A 14299-nucleotide genomic window follows, 5' to 3' on the forward strand; every position below is an offset into this window, starting at 1 on the left:
TTTAAGAATATCAATGTGGGAAATGTGTGGTGCAGGGAGAGACTTAGGAAAGGGAGGAAGTAGTAATCATCCAGGCAAGAAGTAATGAGAGCCTTAACAATGGTTGGCAACTATGTGAGTGGAAAGGGAGAGATGTAAGACTTACTGTGAAGACAGAATGAAGAAGACCCAGCAACTAACTGGAAATATGGGGTCAGGGAGACTCAGTTTCATCTAAGTCTCCAAATTTGAGTGACTAGAAGGACAGCAGTGCCCTTAACAGAAATTGGGAAGTCAAAAAAAAGGGGTGAGTTGAGGGTTGAAGGGAATATCATAATAAGATCTGAAATGCAGATAACAACTTACTAATTTGTACCAGCTCATCCCTTGAGACTCATTCTGTTCCACCAAAACCATGAGGGAGGAGAAATAGAAGCATCTGGGGCTTCTATCTAGGAGTGTTAAGTAAACCAAGAAACACAAGGTATAGGTACAAGGGTGGCAAAGGAGAACGTTGCCCTCAATTTGTGTTTATCCACTTTGAGATGCCTGCCATCTCAGCCCTGGGAAAGGTTGGAGTTCACACAGTCACAACAGGCCTTTAGTGGGGTGAAAGGGTTGAAGGCAGATTCTGAAAGATAAGGGTGATGGGTTGTGTAGGAGACAAGTCAAACAACCAGATATATGGGAAGGCTGGAATCTATCTTCCTACCTTACCCTTCCCTTGGTTATATACCCTGAGGTGTCATACCAAGGCCAACATGAGGAAGAGTAGACACTTTGGAGACTATGGGTATGGACAATTCTTATAAATGGGGGAAGAAGATAGTGAGATAAGAGGTACATGTCCTGGAAAAGGTAAGGCCTCTGCTCTAGTCCCAATGGTAGAGAAACAATTAGGATACTATTGAGAGTATGGGGAAGCATATTTTAGATGAGAAAAACAGCATTCAGCAAGGTTATATTCAATCAATCAATAAATATTAAGAGCCTACTATGTGCCACACCCTGTGCCAAGTGCTGAGGATACAAAAAGAGGCAAAACAGACTCCTCACCATCAAGGAGCTTACAATCTAATGAGGGAGAGAATATGTAAACAAATACATACAAAGCAAGCTATATACAGAATAAATAAAAATAATTAGCCAAGAGAAGGTATTAGAGTTAACAAGGCCTGGGGAAAGGTACAACATATTGAAATATGTATATTTAAGGGATTATGGGACTAAGGACTAATTAGATGGATTGGTATTTCCATGTTGGGGCGTGGTGAGAGACAGGAAGGACCAGTGGTGGAAAGCCTTGAATGCCAGAATGCATAAATCAGTTGGAAACTGTTATCTACAATGCCCACGTTAGACACTTTGATATAAAACATCCCAAAAAAGCTCATCTCCAGAGAGTTGACTCAGACCTCCAATTAGCTTTAAGATAACAGTGAAATATAAGCTACAAAGATAATAAAAATTGAACATCAGCAGTTTATGCTTCTGTAAAGTTAAAAATTCAGCCTAAGGGAGAGAGCTTTTGACAGGGTATTTAATGGTTTGGTTTCTTTTTGTACAAATAAGAATTTCCTATTCCCCATTTCCTAAACTAGCCCTTAGCTCAAAGAATACCCTAGAGTCAGCAAAATTTAAGCCCCAGTTTGAGACCCTGGAAACACATAAACTCTTAAGTTCTGGACAAAATTTAGCCCTCATTTTAATTTTATCCAGCTTATTAAAATAAGAAAAAGCAGAATAAGGTCTCTCTTCCTACTAGGCATAATATGGAACTTTAAAAAATCCTTTGCTGTTTTAAATAAGCTTTTATCCTCAATTTAAAAAGCAGATGGCTATAACATTTTATTATTTCTTGAAAGGAAAAAAATGCTTTTACTTTGTGGTCCTTCATTTTTGCTATAGGTCAGTGGTCTTCACCATTCCTTATTTAAATTAATAATACTAAACAGGGCAAAAACAATTTCCTTCCTGCAGTCTGTATGCAGATTGATTAATCACAAGAATTCTTCCTTGAAAGTGGTTTATTTTGTACATATGTAGAAAATTTTACTAAAATTCTTTTAAGAAATGCTTTTGTATATGCATTTGAAGACAGTGCCAGGGATTTAGTTTCAGGCTGAGATTGCTGATTTTAAAACTCATCTTTCAGTGTATATTTATAGTGTTTTTCAGTAAGGAATAAAAAAAAAATTTAAATCAATTAATTTCTTCAAAAGTTACCGTAAAGTGAAAGAACAGACTGCTACAAGTTCACGGATGACATTTCAATCAATTATACTTTAATAGCCCTTGCAGATGAATCAGAGCAAGCAATTTTTCTTGGTAGTTTATTTTCTGTTTTGTATATTTATGACTACTAAGACAGTAAGCATTTTAGTTAACAGTCAAAAGCCACATACATGCAGAATTTCAGTCTTTTGCACACTTCTTAATACACCTACTTTTTTAGGATGAGATACATTTAGTATTTGTTTACACTTAAATCAGGAGAGTTAGACCCATTTTGGGAGCCTGACATCCTAAGGAGAAGAAATACATACTGTGTGCACTGTACTGCATTTTAAGAGGTGATAGTTTTGCACTGCTTCCCCTTCCCCCTCCCTCTCTTTTTTGTCTTTAGGAAATTGAATGTATGTAATAAGTGGCTAACATTTATATTTATTATATGGGGCAGCTAGGTGGTGCAACGAACAGAGAGTACCAAGCCTGGAGGCAGGTAGACTCATCTTCCTGAGTTCAAATCTGACTTCAGACACTTACTAGCTGTATGACCCTGGACAAGTCACTTGGCACCCTGTTCACCTGTAAAACGAACTGAAAAAGGAAATGGCAAACCATTCCAGTACCTTTGCCAAGAAAACTCCATATGGGTCTTGAAGAGTTAGACACAATTGAAAAACTTATAAATATCATTTTATCCTCATAATCTCCCTGGGAGGCAGGTGCTATTCCCATTTTATAGCTGAAGAAACTGAGGGCAAGAGAGGTTACATACATATCTTACCCAGTAACACAGCTGGTATCTGAAACTGAATCTGAACTCAAGTCTTCTGAATCCAGGTCCATGACTCACTCTACTGTGACACCTAGCTTGCCTCCTTTTAAATGTACTAAGCAACATATTTAGAAACTGATTCATCATGACCTAGAGACATTTAAATAAATCTTTAACATGACTCATTAAAACAAGAGAAACAAGTTTTTAAAAAATGACCACATAGGCAAAACAAAAATGACTTTAAGCGTTTTCAATAACTCAAAAATTTATTTCCATCATGGCAGGTTTTAACTTTAAAAACTTTTACAATCTTAATTGGTCCATCTTCCAAGTCACTTAATGACTCTCTGGGACTCAGAGTGTGCTTAACATTAACAGTAAAATGAAGAGCTGGACCTGAAGGATCAGAAAGACCTATACAACTCTCACTACCAAGGGATCTGAGAAGTCACAGCCCAAATCCTCCTTTCACAGATGAGTAACTGAGATCCAGAAGTGGAGTAACTTGCCCATGCAGTGAGTTAAGGCAGAAGCGGGGAGAGTTATACAGGACGCCCTCCAAGTCTTGAAACTGTAGTAGCTTCAAACTTCAGTACTAAGAAATAGCCTAAAACTTTTGGGGCAATCCACGGAATGCCCACAGTGACGGAGAAGGCCAGTCTAAGTGTTGGACCACACCGCAGATTTCTGCTCTGGGCACCCCGGGGAGCAGGGAGAGGAGCGAGGGCAGGGACCAGCAGGAAGGGTGTCTGGATCCTGGGCACCTAGAACCACCTCGGGACGGCTTCAGAGGCAAGGCCCACGCGTGCCCAGGGTCCCAGCACACAGGAAGCTCTCCATAAAAGCCTGCTGTCTGCCCTCGGAGCTGGAGAACTCCCTGGACGTACACACATCCACACCCACACGTGCACATCAAGCTCTCCGCAGCGTGGGGCACACAGCAAGTCGTGGATCTCCGAACCGAGCCTCGGGGACTCGCCGTCGCCCAGCCACCGCAGCTCGCTGCTTTCTGGCCTGGCACTCAGTCTTCGACACCAAGTTGGCACTGCCAGCCTGACCGAAATGAACCCTCCAATGAACACGCACATGCGTGTCCGCGTACACACAGGCATGTACGCGCGCAGAAGCGCACGCGTGTAAACATTCTCGCACCTCACACGCGGCTTCGTAACTACTTCGCACATTCCGCTTCCTCTATTATTATTGTATTATTACCCCACGTATTTCATTTTGCGTATTTAAACGTGGTTTTGAGGGGGGCTCATCGATCTCGCCTGACTGCCGGAGGGCTCCATGAGGTCCCATAACACCCCCAAAAAAGTTCAAGGGCTTCCGATCTAATGCCCGTACCAGACGAGGAAAGTGGGGTTCCAGGGTCCCCAGGGGCAGGGCCAGGCCCCGGACCCCCCACGTCCCCACGCCACTCCCCTCGGTCGCGAGGGGGCGCTTCCCCCCACCCCAGGCTGGGGCTCCGGAGGGTATTTTAATGTGGGGGGGCGTGGCGGGGAGCACAAGAGAGTGAGCCCGGAGGGGTGAGACGGGGACACGCGGGGCGCCGGCGCCTCCCAACTTCCCAGGGTTCCCCCGTCCCCTTCCTGCTCTGACAAGCTGGGCGTGCGCGACCTCTGACCCCGGCAAGAGACGCCGGCCGGGAGAAGCCGATCTCCAAGCGCTCTAGAAGGAGAACGCTGGCGGCAGTCCCCCAGAGTCGTTCCGGCCCCCTCCCCACCTACCTCCCGAGACCCCCAACTCACCCACTCAGTTACAGATGACGAAAATAGCCGAGGAGCCGAAGTCGGGCCCGGCCGCTCAAGCGCCACCACGCGTGCCGGAGGAGACGCGGAGGACGAGGAGGCTACTCCAAACCCGGAACTCGAGGACCCGGGAGCTGAGGGAGGGGGAGGAGGGGCAGGGGGCGTGGCCAGGCCCGCGACCTTCGACTGTCCCGCCTCCTGTGACGACGCCGGAAGCCCGCCCCGCTCGTAGGACGCCGCGGCCGTCACTAGGCAGCCCGGGGTTGCCGTGGTTACGGCGGCGGCTGCGGACTGTTAGAAACGTCCCCGGGAAGGCGTCGGCGGGACCATGGCGCTCCGCTGTCTGTGCCAGATTTGCACTTGCGGGTAAGGCCATTTCGAACCGCGCTGAGTGCGGGCCCAGGATAGGATCGTCCGACGGAGCCCTCTCCATCGCTCCTCCGGAATCCGCCTCCCCCCTTGTCCTCCGCGTGCTTCCAGCTGCCTGGCGTGGGCCTCCGGCCCGCGGTGGGGCCAGCCCTTCCGGACCCCGCTGCCTTCGCCTCGCCTCATTCCGGGGTCTCATCCCCCCTCCGCTTCCTGACTCCGCTGCCTTCAGCCCCTCTTATTCTGGGGGTCTCATCCCCTCCTTCCTGACCCTCCCTTATTCCAGGGGTCTCATCCCCTCCTTCCTGACCCCCCCTTATTCCAGGGTCTCATTCCCCCTCAGCTTCCTGACCCCGCTGCCTTCACCCCCCCTTATTCCTGGATGCTGTCTCCTCCCCGCTTCCGCTTCCTGACCTCGGTGCCTCCACACACACACACACACACACACACACACACACACCCCTTATTCCCGGGTCTCAGCTCTCTTCCTGACTCTGCTGTCTGAAGATCTCCCTTTTCCAGGGTCTCAAACTCCTCTTCTCCCCCACTATGCCTGGTCTGTCCCAGTGAGTTAGACCTTTTCCTGACCCCATATCCTTCAGCTCCCCATATTCTAGAGACTAAGCCCCCTTTTCTGACCCCCCGCCCGGGTTCCAGGAGCCAGCCCCCTTTCTGAGCCCCATACCCTTCAGCTTCTCAGTCCAAGACCTAAGCCTCCTTTCCAAGTCCACCATTTAGAGAACTTAGCCCTCTTTCCAGATAGCTTCCTTCAGCTGTCCTCTAGGAAGCCAGCTCCCTTTCTGAGCCCCACATCTCTCATCTTAACCTATTCTAACCACCTTCCTGAGCAGCCACACCCTTACACTCCTCCTATTCCCGGGCTTGAGACCCTTTCCTGGCCTCCCTCCCCCTTCAACTCTCCTTTTCCAAAGACCCAGACTCCTTTCTGATTTCCACGAATTTCGGCTCTCCTGTCCTAGGATTTCAGCTCCCCTAGTCCAAGAGCCCAGCCACTGTTCTGAGCCCCTTACCCTCTGGTTTTCCTTTTCCAAAGACTTAGCCCCTTTTCTTAACCCCATTTGCCTTCACCTCTCCTGTTCCAGGGACCCAGACGCCTTTGTTGGAGTTTGTGTGGGGTCAGGTTCCAGTGATCCAGCCTCCTTCCTCAGCCTCCACAGCCTGTACCAAGGATCCAGACTCCCCTTCCCAGGCCTCATTCTAACTCTTCCCCTCCTTCTGAACCCCGTACTCTTTCTTTATTTCTCAAGTTCCATTAACTCCTTTCTCTTTCCCCTTTCTGGGTTATGGCAGTGGTCTTCATTTTTCCTGTTCCTGGGAGCCAGTGCCCACTTCCTGACTCCCATACAGTTGAGCCCTTCTCCCAAAGCTCTGTCTTCCTGAGGCATGGCATGGAAACACACATACATACACACACACACACACACACTGTCCACTTCCTGACTAAGCTTCCTGAGGCATCGCATCAACACTCCGCTCCACCCCCCCACCCCATCTTCTAGGACCCTGTCCCCTTTCCACAGCACCTAGGCCTTTCAGTTCTCCTCTTCCACAGATCCAGCTCCTTTTTTTCCTCTTGGAGAATGTAAGCTTTTTGAGGTCTAGGACTATTTCATTTTAACATGAGGGCCTACACCCAGAGGGTCTCCCAATTTCCTATACTTTTCAGTATTCATTAGTTCCTTGGATCCAGCCCCTTGTTCTCCTTTCTCAGATTCTTATGTCTTTAAGTACTCCTGTTTCATTAAAGCCCAGAGTCTGATCTGAGATCTTCTTTTCTCAAATTTCCAAATTTATACCTACTTCTCTAGGAACACTATTCAGATTTGATATAGTTTTCTTGCTTTTCTGTACTTCTTGAATTGCTTGAAAACTTTGTCTGCTTAAGGACTAATTTGACTCTAAAGGTTCACCTTTTCCAAACATTTTTTGTGTCCCAATCATATTCAGGAAAGGTACTTTTCTTCCCTTAGTTCACATATGAAGGATATCTTTTTAACATTCAAATAGAAAGGTTGAGTTCTATCTGTTGTCTCTCTGGAGTCACCTTTTCAATGCTTATTTAAAAATTTCCCCCAAGTTTATGGAAATACCAAAGTCCCACCTAACAACTTCCTAAGCTAAACAAACACAGTCTCCTAGTTGCTCTCTCCCCACTATTTACCTAAGGTCTTAGTCGGTTTGTGCTAAATAAACATTATTCTAAATAGACCATTTAATTTATTGTTTCTGCTCCCCAGTAATGATCACCTCCAAAAGGAAAACTTAAATTTTAGGGGGAAGTGGCTTTTCACAAGCTTGGCTGTCACCAAAAAGTTAAAAGTAACAGTGGACCAAAGATTAGTTAGCTTACACCAACCGAGGTTATCATGTATCTTCTGGGAAATTGTCGTTACATTTCATCTGTGAAAAAATGCAATAAATACGCAGCTTTTTCTCACCTTCTTTTGTATGTGTTTGTCAATTTACCATCCTTTAGAGCTATTTCTTTACAATTCTGTGTGTTTCCATCTGTTTATGAGCATTAAAATGGAGTATCATGTAGAAGTTTTCAATCAAGGATGCAACAAGAGACTTGATTCCCTCTAAAGTCAATTACAAAGAATGAAATAATGCATGTGGATATTTGTGAATTTTTAAACAACCTTTAGTCACTAGCCAAATGCTTGCAATAATAGAATTAAATTTTTTTAGCCCAGGAACTGGTAAGTATAAATTTTACTAACTAACCACATCACAGTCATAGGAAGCATTTGATGATGTCTGCTTTGAGCTGTCCAATCCAGCTGGCCACTTCTCTGGCTCAACATGCTCCTCTTATATATCGTCAATTAAAATCCTAGTTCATGTTTGTTATGAAGCACAAACCATCGCAAGAGAGCACCTAAAAGTCACCAAAGCCCAAATACAGGTATTCTGTTGCACCTCCACTAGAATCTTCTGGAATATCTCATGCTGGCATAGAGGTAACCTGGTATTCTCACAGACTGTGCCAGGAGAACAAAGATAAAGCAAATCTCATTGTACTCAGTGTCTTCAGATGTGGATCCTGGGACACACCGGGTCTACTGTTTTGAGGAACAGTATATTTGAGTTTGCAGAGCTCATTATCCAAAGGCCAGCCATCAGGTGATTTTTTTTTTTTTTTGACCACAGCAACTCATGAAGACCATCTTCTAAATCAAAGGGGGTTACTTCTGTATTGATGAAAGGAAATGTCACACTGATGAAAGTATAGATCCCTGAAATGTTGAAGTGAATATTCAGCAGAGGTTATCCCAAAACACAAGCAAAATAGCTATAAAATTTCACTTAAATTGACCAAGTGAAGATCATTTGGAGTTCTTAGAGAGATTCAACTATGTCTGAATATTGTAATAAGTCTATTTAAAGTTTTCCACAAGATAAATGTAAAGCATCAGTGAGCTAATTAAGATGAAGGATAGAAGGGAGGAGAAAAGCAAAAGATAGCAGAGAAGAAATCTCAGTCCCATCAATTACAATCCATTAAAGTTATTTTCACTGCTGAAATGAAAGCATATAAGCTCTACAGGAGGAAGTACTTTTCAGAGCTTTAACTGGCAGGCAGGAAACCATGGCTTTGCTCCCAGGGTGCTGCTATCCCTGCAGATCCTTCCCATAACAATGCACTGACCCACTGGCACTTTCAGTGCCTTCCCTAAGAAGGCACCTTTTCTCACTTCCAGGTTCTGCATCTGCCTCCTCCCTTCAGCAAATGTTGACTAGAAACAAATGATTCAGGAACAAATAATTGAGCTTAGATATTCTGTGGGTACAGCATGATTAGGAGCAGCTTTTTTCAACAGAAGAACTACATTCTTAGAAACTGAAAGAACTGACACATGATTTCCCAACCACCCTCAGTGACTGGAGAACAGGAGAGATACGGTAGGACTAGAAAAGGGCAAGCATCCCTTTTTTCAAAAAAGGGAGGATAATCAAACAATACAAACCATAGATAATCCAGTGAACTTCTTGGCAGCACTCTAAAACATTTATTGAAGAAAGATTTAGTGAATTAGGGACATTAGTAATCTCAAATAACTGTGGCTTCAAGAAGAATAAATCATGCCTGATAAGCATTTCATTTTTCAGCAGGGTTTCTCAACTATGGTGGAACACAAGAAAGAGTATAAATACGGTTTATATAGGTTTTAAGAAAGCATTCAGTAGGGTAATTCTATTTTTGTGGAAAAGATGGAGAAGAGATATATGGTAATATTATATGGACTCAAAAAGTAATCATTAATGGTTCAATATTAATATGTAAGAAGTGCAAAACTGTGAGTGGAGTGTCTGAGAGATCCATAGTTGTACTGTTAAATTTTAATCAATGATTTGGATAAAGTTATAAATGGCAATCTTTATCAAATATACAGATTAAATAAAGCTATGAAAGATAGCTAAAAGACAGGATAACAAAGTCATTATCCAAAAAGATACTGCCAGGCAAGAAAATTGCGCTGAATCTAACAGTGAAATATAATCTATGATCCTAAGCCTTTTCTTCTCAGCACTAAACATCTCTAGTACTTCAAAAGATACTCATATAACATGAACTTCAAGCCTTTAGCCATTTTGGTTATCCTGCTCTAACTGCTCTCCATTTTTAAAATGCCCTGCAGGAAATATAGTGCCCAGAACTGAATGCACAAATTTTAGCTTTACCTTCAAAAAATTAGATATAATATTGCAGAGACTTAATTATTAAGCAGGGGAGTTGGGAGAGTGGGTGGGAGGGGAAAAAAAGATCTAGTGGTGTTAGGGGGACTGCAAAATTAATATGAGTCAGCAGTGTAGTATGTGATTCTGAGTTGTACACTGCTTAGTACCAAAATCCTTTCCTTGACTGCCACTCACTGCTGCTTCATACCATTGTGCACTTCAAAAGCCATGAGTTCTATTGTTCACAAATTGCCTTCATATTAGATCTGTTCCCTCCCCCCAGAAATTACTTTGTATGTATTTATATTTGCTTTTGTGTTTTTATATTGTTTCCTTTCAATGGAATGTAAGCTCCTTGAGGACAGGTTCCATTTTGTTTTGTCTTTGTGTCCACAGCACCTCGCACAGTACCTGATACATAGAAGGCAGTTGATGAGTGTTTTGTTTTGTTTTGTTTTTCCAATAAATGATAAAGCAGCCAAAAAGCAAATGTAATTTTGACCTACATTAAGATGGTTCAGATGTGAGCTTTCCTGATCAGACTCTTAACAACCAGTCCCACTGTGTTCTGTTATGCTCAAGAGCATCTTTGTATGTGTGTGTTCAGTTGTGGGTACCATATTTCTTGAAGGACATTTTAAAAATGGAGAGCAGTTAAAGCAGGATAACCAAAACAGTTAATAGCCTTAAGTTCATGTTATATGAGTATCTTTTGAAGGTACTAGAGATATTTAGCATAGAGCAGAAAAAGGTTAGAAGGATTGTAGAGTCATAAATTTGGAGCTGGAAGGCATCCTAGAGATCATTTGTTCTAGTCCTGCGTTTTGCCTATGTGGAAACTGAAGTTCAGGGTGACCTATCCAATGTTGTATGGGTGGTAGTGTTGAGAAATGGGATTTGAACCCAAGACCTTTGGCTCCAGAATCAGTGATAACTATCTAAGTATGTGAGGGACTATGATGTGGAAGAGGGAAGCCATGATATTTGACCCTAGCAAATACTACCAAGAGTAATGGGTAGAATTTGTAATGAGGCAAATTAGAGTTGTTTAGCATCATGACAGAATGGCTCCTCTCAGATGGTAGTGGGATCCTCCTCAGAAGGTTAGATGACTATTTGTTGAGTATGTTGTGGTGATTCTTTTATAAGCAGGGGTTGGACCAGGTGGCCCTGGGGACTATTCTAACTGAAATTCTCTGATTCTCCCCAAGGATTGGAAATTTGCCAACGAACATGCCAACGAGACTATAACTAGATTTGGGGGGATGGGAAGGAGGGAAGAGACACAGAGTGGAAAAGTGCAAAGGAGAGAAGTGAAGGGAACACAACTAGTGATTTGGGTACTTTCTGAAATGGCATTTTGAGGGAGGAACTCACTGATCAGAGGGTGGGGCCTCTCTCAGGCCTGGTGAGAAAGCTGTAGAGTGGAGGTGTCTTCTGGGGTGAAAAGGTTGTCACATGGTGAAGTCTAGAGAGTCAGGAGTAGGGCTAGGAGAGGGAGTGTACAAGATAGAATGGTGTTTGGCAAACTATACACCGAACTATAGGATTCTAGTACTGGTTCTGCCATTAACTCTACAGCCATGGACAAGTTGCTTACCCTCTTAACTATGCCTTGTTTCCTTATCTTTTAAATAAGAAGAAAGTCTAGATCATTGTTTCCCACTTACTCCTAGTCCACAGACCAACCCTATCCACTCCATCAAGCATAGGGGACAGCCTGCTCAAAGATAGAGACAGAAGATAGAATTTGTGCATGAGGGACAGCAAGGAGGCCAAGTTAGCTGGACCCCAGAGTGTTTGGAATACTCCCCCTCTTTACTTCTGCCTCTTAGAAGCCTTAACTGCCTTCAGAACTTAACTCAAATTCTGCCTCCTTCATAAGAACTTTCCCAGTCCTCCCACCCTGCTACCTTGTGTGTGTATCTGCTTATATGCACCTATGGGACTTTAATAGAATCATTGCCCTTGAAGGCAAGGACTCCTTTGCTTTGTCTTTTTATTCCCAGCCTGCTACAGTCCCTGGCATAAAGTAGGTGCTTAATAAATGCTCATGGATTGATTGATTGATTGATTGGGGAAAAAAATATTCTTCATAATTGTTTCTTATTTCACCATAGTATTTCATGATATGCATATATTAGTTTGGTCAGGTATTCCCCAAGTGAAGACTCATTTGGTAAACAATCTCCTACCTACCATACCTTCCTCATTTTGTACATATGAAATTGAAATTTTTAACTTACGTGTAATGTAGTCCTATTAAATTTCACTTTCAATTCAGCCCAATATTCTAGACTTTTAAAATCTTTTTAGATTCTGCTATCTAGTGAGTAAGTCATGTAGCTTTGCATCATCTTCAAATACCATCTTTATACAAGTTATTGATAAAAATACTGAATATCAAAGATTCCCCTACTGGAACTTCCTTTTAAGTTATAACCATAGGATTATAGATCTCGAGCTACAAAAGTCAGCTAGTCCAACCTTCTCGTTTTACATATGAGAAAACTAAGGCCAGAGAGTTCAAGGAATTTACCCATATTTAACAGGCAGTAATTATAAATCGCAAAACTGAAATTGAAAGTAAAGTCCCATGACTCTCACTCTTTCCATTACCCCATAGTGATTGTTTTTTGTTTTTAATATAGTTTATTTTTTCCCCAATTACATATTAAAACAATTTTTTAACATTTGTTTTTTTTTAAAGTTTTGAGTTCTAAATTTTATTCCTCTTTCCATCACCCCTCCCTGAGATGGTAAGCAATCAGATATAGGTTATATATGTGCAATCATGTAAAATACTTCCATATTAGTCATTATGTACAAGAAGACTCAAATAATAAAAAGAATGAAAGTGAAAAATAGCTGTATTCAAACAATATCAGTTCTTTCTCTGGAGGCAGATATTATGCTTCATCATTAGTTCTTTGGCATTTTCTTAGACAGTGGCTAAATCATTCACAGTTCCTCATTGTACAATATTGTTGTTACTGTATGCAGTGTTCTTGTGGTGCTGTTAACTTCATTCTGTATCAGTTCATATAAATCCAGGTTTTTCTGAAATCATCCTGTTTGTTATTTCTTATAGCACAATAATATTCCATCACAATTATATACCACAGCTTGTTTAGCCATTCCCTAATTGATTGGGCATCCTTTCAGTTTCCAGTTCTTAGCCCTCACAAAAAAAGCTGCTATAAACATTTTTCCCTTTTTCCCCTTTTTTTATGTCTTTGAGATACAGACCTAGCAGTGGTATTGCTGGATCAAAGGGTATGCACAGTTTTATTGCCCTTTGGGCATTGCTCTCCAGAATGGTTGGATCATTCCATAGTGGTTATTTTTTGAATCCAGCCATTCAGTCTGCCTGGTTTTTCTGAATAATCTGAAACATGTTCTCCCAAAATAGTGTATGTCAGACTTTACCCAACTTCTCACCTCTTATCACAAATTCTAAGGCCACTTTTCCCTTATGGTTCCCATGTTTCCATGTAAGTTCCTGTTTGCTGTTAAGAATAAGGTATAGAATATTTTCCCTTGTTGCTTCTATCTTTCCAAGGATAAAGAAATTATAATTATCATTAAGGCAAGTCAGGAAAGTATTAACTGTTCCGATTTTGGCAGAAAGATAGAGTTCTACATGTCTACATATCTACCAGATAACTGAAGTCCCCCATCTTTATCATATCACGTTTCCATTTTAGACTTGTCCTGTGCCTATTTGCTTCTTGTGTCTCATTATGAAAATTAATATTATCAAAATTCCATCCCATGTCCTTTTCCCTGTAAGGAGCAATATGACTGTCAGATGAGAATTAGAGATTCATTTATATTAGTTATTATGACTGATTATATACAATATGGTTTGATGACTTAGGTTTAGGCAGGTCAAATCTTAATTATTTACATGTGGATTATCCCGTGAATTATTTACCATACTTTTTAAATTTATTTTAATCGCCACCATCTAGAAATATCTTCCTTCTTTTCTACTAATATGTGTGTGTATATGTGTCCATGACCAAGGTGGTAATAATCCCATTTTCTGCCTTGGCCAAACCATATTTAAAATATTGTGTTTAATTCTGGGCACCAACTTTTAAGGATATCGATTTGCTTGAGAATATTGAGAAGTGCAGTCAGAATAGTGAAGGTACTCAAAAGTCATGCCCTATCTAGTATTGTTTGAAGGATGCTTGACGTGCAGAAGAAAAGACTTGGGGGTGGGAGAGCATGTGCTGAGGATGTAACAGCTATCTTCAGCTATTTGAGGGGCTTCGAGGTTCAGTTTGACTTGTGATTGATACAGGATGGACTAGATGGCTCCATGTCTCTTAAAGCTTTTAATGTCCCTTCAAACCCTAAAATTCTGGCTCAGTGTCCAGCACCTCTCTTCTTTCTTCTTAAATAAAGAATTCATAATTTACAGGTATAAGGCTTCTATGTAAATGACAAAGCTTTGGCATATTTCATTTCTTGCTCCTGAGTA

The 14299-nt window shown here is 42.2% G+C and overlaps 2 protein-coding genes across 2 annotated transcripts in view; one reads left to right on the forward strand and one right to left on the reverse strand.

Moving 5' to 3' along the window:
- EFL1 (elongation factor like GTPase 1) overlaps nt 1–4868 on the reverse strand; it is a 211715-nt gene extending 206847 nt beyond the window's left edge. The window contains exon 1 of the mRNA XM_072619362.1: nt 4738–4868. The gene's annotated coding sequence lies outside the window, so the exon portion shown is untranslated. The remainder of the gene's footprint in view (nt 1–4737) is intronic.
- A 91-nt stretch (nt 4869–4959) lies between these two features.
- Nucleotides 4960–14299, forward strand: part of SAXO2 (stabilizer of axonemal microtubules 2) — a 29615-nt gene continuing 20275 nt past the window's right edge. The window contains exon 1 of the mRNA XM_072619385.1: nt 4960–5103. Within this exon, the coding sequence (XP_072475486.1) occupies nt 5066–5103 (38 nt within the window). The 5' untranslated portion in view covers nt 4960–5065. The remainder of the gene's footprint in view (nt 5104–14299) is intronic.

The sequence above is a fragment of the Notamacropus eugenii genome, chromosome 1 (assembly GCF_028372415.1).
Source record: "Notamacropus eugenii isolate mMacEug1 chromosome 1, mMacEug1.pri_v2, whole genome shotgun sequence".
In the NCBI taxonomy this organism is placed as follows: domain Eukaryota; kingdom Metazoa; phylum Chordata; class Mammalia; order Diprotodontia; family Macropodidae; genus Notamacropus; species Notamacropus eugenii.